Source organism: Anser anser, assembly GCF_964211835.1.
Source record: "Anser anser genome assembly, chromosome: Z".
NCBI classification, from domain to species: Eukaryota; Metazoa; Chordata; class Aves; order Anseriformes; family Anatidae; genus Anser; species Anser anser.
The window spans coordinates 31,521,210-31,536,795 of NC_139723.1; the positions used below are offsets into that span (position 1 = coordinate 31,521,210).

The following is a 15,586-nucleotide window of genomic DNA, read 5'->3' on the forward strand; positions in this document are numbered from 1 at the left end:
TGGGCTGATTTTGGGGTGGTTCTGTGCGGAACCAGGAGCTGCACTCCACGGCGTACTCCATGCGCTCCCCCCAGCCACTGTGCACCTCCCTACGGACTCCCCCCCCGTCCCCGCCCCCAGTTGCCAGCGGTCCCGCGCCCCGCCCCGCCCGTCCCCGCCCCTCCCGTCCCGTCCCGTCCCGGTGGGCGGCCCCGCGCAGCCGCGTCCCCGCCCGGCGGCGCGCTGAGGTCAGCCCGGGCCGCGGTGCAGGCGCAGCGGCGGCGGCGCTCGCGACAGCCGGGCTGCGGCCGGGGGAAAGCCGGGGGCCCGCAGCCCGCCGGGGGGGGGACCCGTGTGCGCGGAGTGGAGTGGAGCGGGGCGGGGCGGCCGGTTCCGTGCCGCCCCGCCACCCGGCTCCTCCATGCGGGCGGCGAGCGGAGCTGTCGCGCAGGGCGGCGGGGGCAGCGGCCGCCGCTGAGGGCCCTCGCCCGGAGGAGACGATGGCCAAATGGCTGAACAAGTACTTCAGCCTGGGCAACAACAAGACCAAGAGCCCCCCGCAGCCCCCGCGGCCCGACTACCGGGAGAAGCGCAACGGTGCGGGCGGCGCGCCCCGCCCCGACGGGCCGCCGCACCTCCACCACCACCGCCAGCACCACCACCAGCACCACCACCACCAGCAGCACCCGCAGCAGCACCCGCACGCCTCGCCCGGCTTCCCGCACCGCCACCTGCGCGACGACACCAGCGACCTGCTCCGCGCCTACCGCGCGCAGAAGGAGCGCGACTTCGAGGACCCGTACAGCGGGCCCGGCTCGTCCCTGCGCAAGCTGCGCGCCCTTTGCCGGCCCGAGGAGCCCGGCGAGCCGGCCCCGCGCCTGTTCTCCTCCTCGTCCTGCGGCGCCGCCAGCCCCGCCGCGCCCGGCTCCCCGCACCTCTTCCGCAGCCAGAGCGAGCGGCGACCCGGCACGCCGCCCGACGTCAGGTACATCTCCCCCCGGCACCGCCTCATCAGGGTGGACATCGGCGAGGGCAAGAAGACGGGCCCCGAGCCGCCCGCGGCCGCTGCGGGGAAGGAGAAGGTGGGTGCCGCGCTCCGCAGGGCTCCGCGCCCCTCTCCCTCTCAGGAGGGTGTTCTTGACGTGGTAACATCCCTCTGCAGGGCTCGGTGCTTTGGTTCTGACAGGCTTTGGGTATAACCCCTAGAGTAGGCTTGCTCTGGGCACTCACCAACCGCACTTCTCCTGTCCGGGGCTAGCCATGAGCTTACAGCAACAATTCACGTTGAGATATTACCGATTTGCTTCTCCTGGAGGTGGCTGTTTCTCACACGTTGGCTTCGTTACCTCCCGGTTCAGAGCTGAAGGTGAGGCAGCGCCAATTCCCGTGTCACAGGAGCCTAATGCCTGCCTCGCGCTGCGTGTTCGCAGCTGGCAGGCACCCGCAGCAAGCTGCCCAGCCGCTGGCTCCTGTAGCCAGATGTTCCCCTATCTTCTAGTGGTGGTTCGCCACAAATACCGTAGGAACGGCACTTTCAAGTGCTGGGATCTTGAACTCTGGTTACCGGGGAGAAACTTTGCAGAGGGAAGTTGCATTAATTATTTTGTAAACACAGCACACGTTCCGTTCCCCCACCTCTGCTCCTCCTGTAAGCACAGTTTAATTTTATATATATATGTATAGGAAATTAAATTTTATCCCTGTTGTAAACTAGCTTGTGAAACTGCAGAGTAATAACCGTGTCACAGGAATTCTAAGTATGTGCTGAATGTTATCAATTCAGATGATCTGCGTGTACATGTTTGAGTTTGTAAGGTGACTGGATTGAGTGGTAGCACATCTCCATGACAACCCGATAAATTATATCTTGTCCAGGTGGAATTCCAAATAAATCAGCTTGTCATGGTGATGATACAAGATTAAAACTCCTATTACCTAGTCTGTCTTTTTACACCTAGCTCCTGACTGGAAGCGACTTGTTTCGCGGAAGTGAATCATCATTAAGGTTACGGTTTCAGTATATTCAGTCTTCTGTCAGTCACCTGTGCTGAGGGTTATGTATCCACTCTTAGGCAAATACTTTCAACAACTTCGTACTTTAGGGAAAATAACTGCTTGGGGCAAAACACTTCCAAGTGCAGCTGCTGTTCTTTTTATATAAAAAAGGGCAGTTATTTTTTTATTTTTTTATTTTTAATCTTTCTGTTTTAGAACCTAGTGAAGCAATTTTCAAAACAGAAGTGACATCTTTACCCAACCTGCTACCTTGTGTGGTTATAAGTGTGTGCTGCTCCACGCCTTTCTGTGTGTTCTAAAACTGGTTTTGAGTGAGCAGCCTGCACCTTTGCAAGATAGGATGATTCCCCAAAAGGTACAGAATGCTCATGCCATAGCCTCATGCTTCCTGGCTTTGAGAGAGATGAGCAGGAAATCTTTACTGGTCTGAAAAGGCAGGTGTGCCTGTCCCTGCCCTCCCCCCTCAGAGGCTGGTTATGAGGAGCTACGCACCTTGCCTTCTGTACTGTTTGTTTCCTCCCAGCAATGGAAATGAGATCGCTATCATTTCGCAGCCCTGATATGCAAGGACTGACAAGTGAACCTGGAAAGCAGTGCCCTAACGGGCAGGCAGACAAATGCTTTTGTTTCGGCAAAGTGAACCCTGACAGAACAACTCTGTCACTTGCTGAGAGAAGAAAAAATGAGGAATTCAGTGAAGAGTGTGGCGCGTTCAGTGGCAAATAAAGCAGGTGGAAATAACCTTCCTACAGAAGGGGGACGGTAAAGAAGGTGACAAATGGGGGGAAAAAAAGACAAAAAACATCTAGAGGTCAGACATTCAGAAAAGTTGATAGAAATGTTGAAAACATTGAGAGGGGAAAAAAGTCCATGACTAGCATAGCTTAAACTGGAAAGTATATTACAAATGAAAGAAAATATAATTGCAGAATAGGTCCATCATCTCAGAAAGGTGTTAATGTTTAACAATCCAGGAGTGTTTGGTAAAGTCTTGTGGTCTGTTCTAACTTCTCTGGTCTCTTTTTCTTTTTTGAACATGCAAGGATAAAGTGCTGTTTTCCTTTACAGAGAAGTATGTTTTTCAACAAATTCAGTGAGAATTTTTTGAAGCTTTGTGCCTGGTCATTATGTGTTAAACTTGCAAGAGGTACTGGAATGGATAGGAGACTTTTTAAGGTGCTTGTTTGGTGTGGTTACATATAAAGGACAAATGGCACAGTATAAAAAACTGCAGACTGGTTAGTCTAAATTCCCAGGGAAAAAAATGATAGACCAACTGATTCAGGTAGTAGAGGAGATACAAATTAAATTAATGGCACATGACTGTATTTTGCAAGATTCTGTGCAGAGGCTGTGAAAGTAACTGCAGAGATGCAATGCATCTGGAGTTCAGGAGGCTTGATGGTAGAGGTGAGAATACTGACTGACCAAGGCTGAAGCAGAGAAACCCAAATTGGTAGGAGGCCATGCACCTGTCATGGTGAAGTGAATGGCCTTCAAAGGAGGTGCCCAAGGGTGTCACCACTGCAAGGTGTATTTGAATTCAACTTGGTTTGTGGATTTTTATTTTTATTTTTTTATTTAGGTAGTATTATCAGGCAGGTTTGGGGTCTTTAGCAGTGGTGCTTATCTGAAAGCAAGGGAGATCAGGCTAGGTAACAATTTGTGGCTGAAGGAGTTCAGTTCCCCTAGTATGGATGATAAATAAATTAGTGGCTTCCACCGTTAATGCTAACCTGGAAGAAATTAACTGCCCACCTCTCCTGCAGCAGGCAAATGAGTGTTGGTGAGCCAGAATGACATGTGGCCGTATGTGTAAACTCGGCGGCTGCTCTCTTTGTGTAAGAACAAATGCAGGATGCGGCTTACTATCAACTCAGTGGACAAACCTCTTGGTGAACCGGGATCCTCCTGAGTGACTCTTCATTTTCCTTTTTTTTTTTTTTGGTGTTGTGTGTAAATCTGTGAAGGTAGTAATACTTGAGGAGAAAGTGTCTGTGTAAAAGTGTACTTTGTGTAATTTCTCACTCGAATGCTTCTCCACTTGGCTTTGGAGCTGAAGAACCTCAGAAGTTCATGGTACTGAGATCTGGATGCTAGCTAAGTGTGAGGGCTAAGGCCATGTGCCTTGGAAACTGTCCCTCTATTATGCATGAAACAACTACCTTTGTTGTGTTGCACTTGGCTATGAACATGCAGTTTGAGCTTTTCAGCTCTAGGATAAAAGTGCTTATGCTCCATAGAACAATCTTAATATCTGTATATTATCAAAATTTTTAGTAAACATTGAGAAGATGTTTATCTTATTTTCTTATCTGGAAGGTCTGCATTTGATCTTGCAGGTGGGAGCAAGTCACACGTATTTAGCAGAATCTTGTAGCTGGTATTTTGAGATGCACTGAGAAACACAAGATACCTTAGCACTGTTAGAATTATCTATACCCAAGTATATATTTTCTAGAGATCCTAAATTACAGATGGAAGTCTGTGTCATATTCCCATGTATAATCCGTTGCAGCAGGGTGTCAGGCTGCTGCTCTTTACAACAGGCTGTACTCTGAAACAATCTTGCTTTCTGCATGTGGTTCCTATTGACATATGGTTCTGTCTTTGAGCCAGAGGTCTGGAAAATAATACTGGTGGCCCCTGGTCTTGTGATCCTGCGTGAAAGGTATGGATATGACCATGAATAAAGGCAGCAAGCTGTATTTTTTTTCCATGCATCTCGGACAGATAGAAATGTATTCTACATACATCAGTCTGATGATCAAGGGACTATCCATCTTAGGAAAGGTAAGGTACTCAGTTGTTACCCAAACCTGTGGAGTCCTTGTGACTTCAGGGCTCTTCCAAGTGATGTGGTGGGTTGTTTGGTTACAAGCATGCCTGGCTTCTGCAGCGTACTGCAACAGCTGCAAACCATCTCAGCCCTGGAAACCATCCAGACTTTCAGACTTTTGGACAAAGAAAACTGGAGCAGAAAAAGGCTACCAGAAGGGATTTTGAAGCAGTTGGACACGTGCAGATGGAAGGAGTGAGTGGTTGTCTTCTGAGAGAGTGTGTTGTGTATACCTTTGCAGTAAATGGATCCAGAGCACTGACAGTGCCTCAGTTACTGGCTTCAAGTAAAAGACTGACTTGCCCCTTCTGAACGCAGATGTAGGTATTGAATCATTTACTGGGAGACTGCAGCTGAACACGTTCCGCATGGCCTCGCTCTGAAAAAGGCTGTTACTGCGGTACGAATGCCTGTAAGGGAGCTGGGCAGGATAGTGGACCTTTGTTCAGTTTCCATCCCCTTCTCTGCAACCTCTGTGTAATGTGTACAAACCATGGCCCCTCCTGACCCCCAGCAAGCAGGAATACGTGCCTGCAGCAATCTTTTATGTGTGCCCTGTTTTCCTTCACAGGAGAGCATGCAAGACTGGTATCTGTCTGTGCTGGGATGTCATCCCCCATCCAACACATCGGCACTGCTGCTAGTGACAGAGACTCTGAGCTGTTTTGTGCTCAGTTTCTGTGCTCATGGTGTGGTACAAAATTCTCATTCACTTTGGACTGAGTGGGATACAGAATATTAAATGTGAGGTTGGCAGTTCTAGGCAAAAGCTCAGAATAGACACAGTTGTTTTCTAATAATGCTTGTGTTTGTCTTTCCTTGCATTGTCCAGCTGTGAGCTCTTTAATTACATCTCTTGTCATTGACACTTTAATCTTGATGTTGTGTCCCTGTCCTACTCTTGGACATCAGGAATTAGCATGTGTGATCTTCTCTATCTTAGGCCTGTATTCTGAGTAGTTTATGGCCTGAGAGGTAGTTACTGCAGAACTAGTCTGTGCATTAATTTTTCTCTCTCCATCTATGTTCAAAGTCACATTTTGAAACAGATACCAAAAGACGTGAAGTTCGAACCAGGGAGCTTAGCCTTTGACACAGGAGACAGGATCACAGGATGGATTAGTTTGGAAGGGACCTCTGGAGTATACCTGGTCCAGCAACACTGCCTCTGCCCCTGCCCTGGGCTCTGTCCTCTTCGCACCCTCCCTTCAGGTATTTATATATACACTGATGAGAAACTACCTGATCCTTCTCTTCTCCGGGCTGAACAGTCCCAGCTCTCTCAGCCTTTCCGCATTGGAGAGGTGCTCCTGTCCCTTCATCTTGGTGGCCCTTCACTGCACTCTCTCCAGTGTACCCTTGTCCCTCTTGTACTGGGGTGCCCAGAACTGGACACAGAGCTCCAGGTGCAGCCTCACCAGTGCTGAGTGGAGGGCAAGGATCACGTCCCTCGACCTGCTGGCAACACTTTACCTCCTGCATCCCAGGATACTGATAGCATTCTTTGTGGCAAGGGCACCTTGCTGGTTGGTGTTCAGGCAGGCGTTCCTCCCAGTTTTGTTTCCTCTGCAAACTTGCTGAGGGTACTCTGCCCCATCATCCACATCATTAATGAAGACATTAAACAGGACTGGACCCAGTATTGACTCGTCAGGTACTTTGCTAGTGAGTGAACTCCAACCAGCCTTTGTGCTACTGATCACTATCCTCTGGGCCTGACATTTATCCAGTTTTCAATCCACCTCACTGCCCATCAAGTCCATACTTCATCAGCTTCTTCTTGAGAATCTTATGGGAGACAGTGTCAAAGGTCTTACTGAAGTCCAGGCAGGCAACATCCACTGTTCTTCCCTTGTCTACCAGGCCAGTCATTTTGACTTCTTCACCACAGTTTTCAGTTCTAGCTGGAGAGAGGAAAAAAAAAAAAAAAAAAGAAAAACAAAACCACAAAAACTAGACAAACAAAAAACCTCCACTACTCATAGCTGCTGTGGCCTGCAAGTACTTGGGATGTTTTCCACTGGAGGGATTACCAGTGACTGCAATGCCCAAAGTGTTAAAGTATTTCATAGGCTTCATATGTGGGAGTGGTAGTGACCACTGATGGACTTCAGCCACCTACAGCAGTTATTTAGGACTGCAGACTAAAGGCTGCTGAGGAACTGCAGGAGGAGCATGTGTGAAAGATTACCACCCTCCTGGAATTCAGATCCCTGCTCTTCTGAAATGTTTCAAGATCTATTTTAATTTTGCGTGGTTTAAAAAACAGTGTAGTCTAATCTTCAGAGAAGAGTCACAGCAGTGTGCCAAATGTAGTTTTAAAGATCGGCATGTGCTGAGTGAGATAGGAACGGCCCGGAGCTGTGCTACATACGCAGTGGGTAGTTCCCTATCTGAACCTTGCAGAGATAGTGAGATTGTAGCTCAGTAACTGGGACTTGGAGGAAGTTTGTCAGGGAGGTGTTGCATTGCAATGGATTCTCTTCAGGTGGTCTGAGAGTGGTGTCTCTCTTTTTTCTTTTTGAGTGGTCTCTGTCTTTAAAGAAAGTTTTACCCTCTCAGATACCTTTCTTTTTTAGTTTCAACCAGTATTGTTCCAGCAAACAGATTTTTGTCCCGTCTTCTGTGTAACTCTGCCTGTGGTGTGTATATGTTGTGGTTGAGCCTGGCCAGCAGCTCAGTACCATGCAGCTGTTCTCTCACCCTCCCCTCCACAACGGGACAAGGGAGAGAATTGGGGAGGAAAAAGGCGAAAGATTGTGGGTTGAGATAAAGACAGTTTAATAGGACAGAGAAGAAATAAAAATAGTAATAATGGTAATTGTAATAATAATAATGTATACAAAGCAAGTGATGCACAATGCAATTGCTCACCACCTGCTGATTGATGCCCAGCTCATCCCTGAGCAGGGACCCCCCTGCCCCAGCCAACCACCCTGTATTAATTGTTCGGCATGACACCACGTGGCATGGGACATCCCTCTGGCCAGCCTGGGCCAGCTGTCCTGGGTCTGTCCCCTTCCAGCTCCTGGTGCACCCCCAGCCTCATCACTGGCAGGACAGCAACAGGAGCTGAAAAGTCCTGGGCTCTGTGCGAGCACTGCTCTGCAACAACTGAAACATCAGCGTGTTATCAGTGTTATTCTCATCCAAAATGTTGCACCACAGCAGCTACCAGGAAGAAATTTAACTCTGTCCTAGCCAAAACCAGGACAGTGTAGAAAGGAGTAAATGCTTGGTTAGCGTTAAACTGACTGGGATGATGTGTCCCGCAATTCAAGGAGCAAGCATTGGTCCAACTTGCTGTGGCCACTGTGATCTGTGACTAACTTATCACTATTTCAGATTAGAGAGATGTTCCTTTGCCTCAGTCTCCAGTGTTCCTCTCTCATCTCCCATCCCCTGACATGTCTGCATTAAAGAAATAAGCTGGTCAGCCACAGTGCTTGGCATGATTGCCCAGCCATTGATCTGTAGTAGATACTGGAGAATGAAGACCCTCTGCAGTCGATATAAACCTTGAAATTCATTTGAGAAGCTCTGATGTGGCTGACAGACATGCATCTCTGGCAAAAGCAACGCATGGTTACTGAGACTGCAGCAGCAGTGAAGAAGGTGAGCTGAGTGATTCACTAAATCCTGGAATAAATTTTCCTAATGGGAGGAAGAGATAAATGACTTCAAGATGGTTGAGAGTCAGAAGCTACAACATGAGAGAAACTGTGAGCTGCCAAACGCTCCTAGGTCGTGGTAGAAAGGTGGAAAGTGACCAAGGCGCTCATTGTGTTCAGTGCGGGGAAAAACAAGTTGTCCCCGAGAAATTAGACAAATGCTTTTTGTTTTTCCCTCCCACACTCTTGTCATGAAGCTCAGACAGGGGAAGCTGGGGGGGCTCGGAGAGGTCTCTGGCTGTGCGCTGCAGCTCCCGAGTGCTGTGTGTAACACCATGCTCTGCAGACCCATGGGTGACTGAACTGGCCTGTTTGTCACCGTGGTATATTGAAAGGTGAATGGATGAGTCTTAAAGTTTGGGCTCACTGAAGTGCATGGGTGTTGCTAAAAGGGCTTTTTAGGGTGACAGAAAATATTGGAGTGGACGTGGGTGCTGTTGAGTTGGATTTGCTGTCACCATGCTGCTATATAACAAGGGTTTTGTGGATACCAAACAAAGAAATATGTGGGGCAACACCAGCTTTGCAACAACTTATTGTAGAAATAAAAGATTAGTTTTGCCAGCAATAAGGAAAGAGCGCGATCAGATAACAAATATGAAAAACGTGAATTGCTAAATTGCTAAATTGTAAATTGCTAAATCTCAGGTTGGTTAGATCTCTTACCCCAGAGAGACTAGTAGCCAAAGCCACACTGCACACTGGTCTCACATGTCGTGACACAGAAATCAGGACATCTCCTGCGCTGGGCAGCCCCTCTGGTCCAGCTCTCAAAGAGCTACAGTTAGTGGTTTCTCAAACCAAATGTTTATCACGTATTGAGGTTGTGAGACCTCTTTGCTCATGAGTAAATTCTGCCACCTAATTATTCTGACCCAGAGAACTAGCCATGTTGCCTTTTGGAGCATGTCCTGTTTCAGGTTGATGCACCCCATTTGAATGGAACAGGGTGATCCCATTCCATAAAGAGGATCTGGACGGCACATGTTACGCTGTGAGCGGGCACAGCTGGAAACTTGTACTTACTGCTTTTGTCTGGAGTTGGGTAAGTCACTTACCCTTACCAGTTTAGGTCAGCAGAGGGTCTCACCACGTGTACCTTTGAGCGCTCTTGGGGGTATACACACCTGCTAAATGCTGAAGTCATTCTAACCGCTGCTAAGGCGTGGGGAACAAGACCGTGATCTACAGTGTAGAGGAGGGAGACGTCAAATCTGGGTGGAATTTGAGTTTGAGTCCTGAGCTGTGATGTAGGGACCCTGGCTCATCAGTCTGTGAGGTTCATCTTAAGATTGCTTTTCCTTGGTTTTCTGTGGACTGAGTTCTGAGCTCTGAGGTATGTCTGCTCCATGAAACACGCTTGAGTAAAGCCAACCAGACTGGAGAGTGATTTTCCACCCAGTGTAATGCAACTCATTGAGCCCTGAGCTGTGAGGGAGCAAGCTAATTATACAGAGTTTGCCACCATCATTGCGATATTGGGAAAGTTGCGGAAGGAATGATTGTTCGCTCTTTGGCACAAAGTATGGAGAAGCTTTGTGGTGAAAGGCAGCTGCTGCTGGCTTGATGTACTCAGGTTGTGCTGATCATCTAGATGTAGTATAGCACTGCAGGGTGGCTCTTTTGCGGCTGGAAAGCCTGTTCAGGGTCTCCTGCCACTCTGAAGCTAGAGCATCTAGTGTGTTGGAGGAGTCCACATGCTCCTGATGCTGAAGGGAGGGAAGAAAGGGACAAGAGCTGTTTGTGATGGCAGCTGGAGGCGAGACTGGAACAGCCTGTGTTCAGAAGGGGCTAGCTGTGCGCAGAACAGCAGGCAGAACAGCGCAGCAGGATGCTGGCTGTGATTCTCTTGGCAAGGTGATACCCTGGAGCTACACACCTGGGCTTCTGTGAGCAAGCAGGAGGGCACACCTCTTCCTCCCTGGTGCAGACAGAGGAGCTGCATCGTGCTGCTGTGACTCAGCGGGTCGGAGCCCTGTCCCTGGGAGGTGAGGTGGGCTGCAAGGGTGTCCCTGGAAGGGCATTACCGTGTGCAGCAGCCTTCCAGGTCCTAGCACAGGCCTGCCCTTTACCAGCTTGCAGTATGTGTTTCACAGTTGGTTTTCTTCGTACTGGTTCTGCATAAATTCACCTCTTAATTTTCCTATCTGGGGATTGCTGTGAGGATGTACGCTGAAAAGCCAGCTGGGGGAAAGAGGGAAGAAATTCATTGCTTTTATATGCCTCTGCTGGTGTGATGACTTTGACCTGGTTCCAGCAGCTGACAGTGCATGGGGACAGAAGAAAAAAGCTGCGTGCTGCAGATGCAGTTTGTGTTCTCCCGGTCTCTGTATGTTTTTGTGTCAGACAGGGGAGGCCCTGAAGCATTCCCTGTAAAAGTTCAACTTGCCTCTGTGACCAAGCATTAGCTTACCACGCGTATCAGAGGAATGGATAATATTAACAGTAGTTTTGAGACCTGTCCCTATGGTTACACTTTTGTCATTGCATTTTCATGTTGAGCCAGCAATTCTAATTAGTCTTCAGACTGATAAAGCTAATAAATGTAGGAGACAAAGAAGAGGTATGCAGTTTAACCTCAAACGGTAGTAACAATCTGCATAAGGCTAAACGTAGCTATCAGATGGTGAAGGAAAAAAAATCTGCTTAAAAATAATGCAGTATTGGAGTTTGCATGGAGAACAAAAGGAGGCAGTGAAAACAGAATGCCAAAAGCGAAATTTGTTGCTTTACAAGTTCCAGCTTCAAATAGAACTGAAAAATACGTGGTGGATACTATGTATTGCTTAGTGAGGCTTTCTTCTAAATTGAATGAGTGCAGAGCAGGGATCAGGGCAAACGTCCAGAGCAGTCCATCAATATAGCACTTTCATGTCTTCCGTCTTAATGGGGACTGTAATAACTGAACGGAATCCAAATGCATGCTTAGTAACATCCTCCGGTGTACACAGCTCCTGTCTGATCTCAAACTGCTGCTGGAGTCTACCAATTACACTCATCTTCTTCGTTTGTTTTGCCTCAAATGTAGGCTTTCCTGTTACATATATTGAATGTAATGTTATGATATTTGCATAATATGTATGTACATAGGTATACATAAATAAATAGTGTATGTATTATATAGCTATAATTATTACTTATTTTATATGCATACATATTGCTTAGAAGGAGGCTGCAGAACTTCCAGCTATGGAGCACTTCAGAACCTGTGTGGGCAAGACCGTGAACAACATGGTCTAGCTTTCACATGACCCCTGCTTTGAGCAAAGCAGGACAGTGAGCTTTGACTCTGATTTTAATTGTCTTCAGAGATCTCACAGAACCTAAGCCTTTATTTTTGTTTTAAGTCTGATGTTCAAAAACTGCCCTGGAGCCTGAGTGCTGCCAACAGACTTTTGTAATGTTAATATAGTGCATTCCTGTAAGGACAGCAGTGCGGGATCTAAGGTACAGCTCTGTCAAGCTGGAGTGTCTTTCCCATTCTGCAGCTGAACCTTTGCAGTCGGTGAATGTGGAGTTAGTCTGACGTGGTCTCTGAAGTGTACAAGCATACCTTCTTCTGCAAAAGCATAAAGGAGTGAATAGGGCTTTGTTCAGATCAAGTGCATGTGTATACAGTTGGGCACGGCTGGGTGAGTCAGTGGGAGAGAATGATGTTGTGAGGACACTAAAGCAGGGTTGAACACTCTTGCTGATCAGCAAGAAGGAAAGAATTGTGCTTTCTTCTGTAGGTTGTCCCCTGAGTTTTCACGTGGGTGTGTGCAGGAGCTGAGCTAGTTAAGTCTGCCTGTTAACACTGAAGTACTGAGACAGCATCATTGCACAACTCTGTTTCTACATTTGGGCCACCATAAATGCAGCTTCCTTACTGTTGTGTGACAGGACAGATATTATCTGCGTTCTTCCCTTAAACTGCTCAGATAAGGAAAGAGGTCTGCATTACGGTTATTTACACATCCAGCTTAAGGCACACTTGCAAGCGGTGTTAGCATTGGGACTGTTCTAATGTAATGCATATGTGGAAGGGGAAACCTATAGGCAAAATAAGGTTAGGCAATTTTGTGTGATTTAAGGGACCTTTAAATGAGAAGGCAGACACAAGAACGTGCGGGAACTTAGGTAAATGTCTTTTAGCCTGATTAATGAGTAGGAAGGTCTAGAAAGAAGAAAAGTGAATCTGTTTCTTTTTAACTGTCAAGTTGTCTAGTAAACTTCTGGTTTACGATCTGATCTGCTTGTGGTGGCGAGCTTGCCGTTGTATTTACTTGTACCACTGAAGAAATGCCTCTTCTACGTCTTTACAAGCTCCTTTGCTCCCCATGTTCCCTGACACTGATCGGTACTGGGAGGAGAGACTTTGTGTCTAAACATCTTTGTATGTGCCCTTGCCTAGCAAGGTCTTGGTGTCTGGTTCCCAGACATTCATGGAGAGCTGTGGTCAGCACTACCCCCTGACAAGGAATATGGTTTCTTTTCTTCCCTTTGCTGCCCTGTGTCAGTGTGACTGTATCCCATCACTGAGCATATGCCAGTCATCGCTGTCCAAGTAGCGTAAGTAATATGAAACCTGGCAACTGAAACAGTGTATGATGGGTTTTGGTGATAGATAGCAAAGGGACTGCCATCCAGGCCTTCCTGGCTGTCTCACTGTTTCCTTAAGTGTTACAGTAAAGCAGTCCATTAACATGGAAACAGATATAAGATGTGATTTTTGGAGCAGTTGTGCATCATGCTTGAAGTGTAGAAAACTTTTGTACAAAGCTTTCTGCTAACAGCAGTGCATGAGGTAAATCCTACGTTTATTTACTTTTTTAACCTGGTATTCCAGAAGGAACAATGCCTATTAACTGCTGTGTCTGTCCATCCTTCTGTAACTTGGATCTGTTGGCAGGTGCTGGAAGGTGTATTTTCAAATTTAAAGTAGCTGAGTGGATGGCTCAAGGAAGGACTCTTTCCCTACTGAAGGGAAAGCAGGTATAACTCTTTTTTAACCTTTCAGCAGCAGCAGCTTTTGGGTCTGTGTTGCCCTATATGAAGGAGGGACACACATGAGCTAGACACATGTGGGATATGGGCAGACTGATCCAGCGGGTGGCATCTCTGCCCATGGCAGAGGGGTTGGAACAAGGCGATCTTTAAGGTCGCTTCCAACCCAAGTCATTCCTTGATTCTGTGTCAGGGAACTGCAGTCACTGCCTGGGCAGCCAAGGGCATACAGGGAGGGAGATGGGGAGGCAAGAAGATGAGAATTGTTTGTCTCAGGCTGTCAGCAGTTGGGTTCTGTCAGTGTGAGGTGTAGGTTAATGCATTTGCCTGAGCTTTGTAAACTGCAAACAGCAGTCTTTTGTGAGAACAAAGCCTTACGCATGAGTGAGTAGCCCTTGAAATGTTATTAAATCCTTTTTTTTTGTATTTTTTTTTCTGCCTCACCACCAGTCCACCCTCTCTCAGAAAATTTGGAGCTACTTTTCCAGATTTGAGCTTCAGTTACATTTTAGAGAAGAATACATTCTCCTCTGGAAATCAAAGCTATGAATGACACCTGGGACATCCTTCCAACACGCAAGTTTAGGAGTAGAAGGAAAGGCTCCGTACACAGTACGATCTGTGGAGTAGTCCGCTAGTATCATGACCTAAATTTCCAATTCCTTAGTGAGATATGCAAAATCCTGCTTTTACTATTCTTGATCTAATGCCACCAGGATGGTGGAGATCCCTCTGCTGGCTCTTGTGGGAATTCAGCCATGTAAAGTTCACAAACCTGGGAAACATGCACATGCATTGAACTTTATTTTGAAAGAAGGCACTACTGAAACTACAGGGAGAATTACCTGAACATGTTCTGGAATTTGGGGCTTCATGGAAGAAGGCAGGAGTGCAAGTTTTCGTTGGTTTGGAAAACAAATCTGGATGAAACTTGGCAGTTCTTCTGTATGCAGGCTGAACTTCATCTAGGTTTCGTCATCAGAGACCTTTCTGATGTGTAGCGCCTAAGCATTACATGAAAGTACTGTGTTTACAGAAATATCTGCCTCGGGCGTGTTTGTGATGTGAGAGACCTGGAGATCCCTTGGGGACAGGGAGAGAAATTTGGCTTTGTCAAAAATTTCTCAGGGTTGTAAGAAGAAACAAACAAAAACCAAAACGGCATGTAATACAAAGTGACTGGTCTTTTGTGACTAGATTTTCAGAGAGGATGAAGAATTTTCATTACGTTGTGTTAAGCATAGTAACTGTGGTGTTGTCTGACACAACTTCAGAGTGCTCATCTTTAAGTGAGAGCTCCTGCCCTATCTTTGCTGACAGCTGCATGTTCTTGTCTGTGATATTGGTGGATTTAATTGCCAGTCACAAAAGCTGGGAAAGGAAGGCTACGCAACCTGTCATTTTTCTGGGGGGAGATTTAATTACAAAATAATAATGAATCTCTACCCAAAAGGGTCTTTCATAATAATTCTCCCAAAGATTCAGCTAGCAGAAGAGGTCTTTTGTTTTCTGATTATTGCTATTTGTCATAGTTCCTTTTGGATTTTTCCAGAATAATGTGTGCTTAACTGGGATAGCCACTATTAGTGGCAAGTCAATTAACAGACAGTTCTGTGCTGAAGTTGCTGTTTCCAGGATAGTTTTTTTGTATCTTCTTTCAGTTCAAAGAAGGGTTGTGCTTCAGTATGGCAAGTTCTCATTTTTGTTGTCGTTTCTGGTGTTTTTTCTTGTTCCTTTTAGAAATGTGATTTTAGTGAGATAGATACCTGCAAAATTATGCATTTGTGCTTGTTCTTTGTTTTCTTCCTGTGGCTTTATATGCAGTTCATGTTTTTGCATATGCAAAAACTCCTTTTGTGTGTAGCATAACAACATATGTAGGTCTTACATGGTGTTTTTAAGACTCTAGAGGAACAAAGATAGCAATGCTTGCATCTTAGTTAATACATACTAGAGGGGTAAAACTGAATTTCATCTTATACTTAACTTTGTGTTTTTCTTCTTAAAACAATTTTGTATTTGCTAATTGGCATCTTAGCTGGTGCTATTGTTACAAATTTGTCAACTTACCCGGTAACTGAGCCATGCTCATTTT

The 15,586-nt window shown here is 46.7% G+C and overlaps 1 protein-coding gene across 1 annotated transcript in view; it reads left to right on the forward strand.

Annotated features, from left to right (window-relative positions):
• Positions 1 to 205: 205 nt before the first annotated feature.
• Positions 206 to 15,586, forward strand: part of SHB (SH2 domain containing adaptor protein B) — a 79,554-nt gene continuing 64,173 nt past the window's right edge. Inside the window, 3 exon segments of the mRNA XM_083819163.1 lie at positions 206 to 572; positions 575 to 711; positions 713 to 1,061. Coding sequence (XP_083675289.1) covers positions 480 to 572; positions 575 to 711; positions 713 to 1,061 — 579 coding nt within the window. The 5' untranslated portion in view covers positions 206 to 479.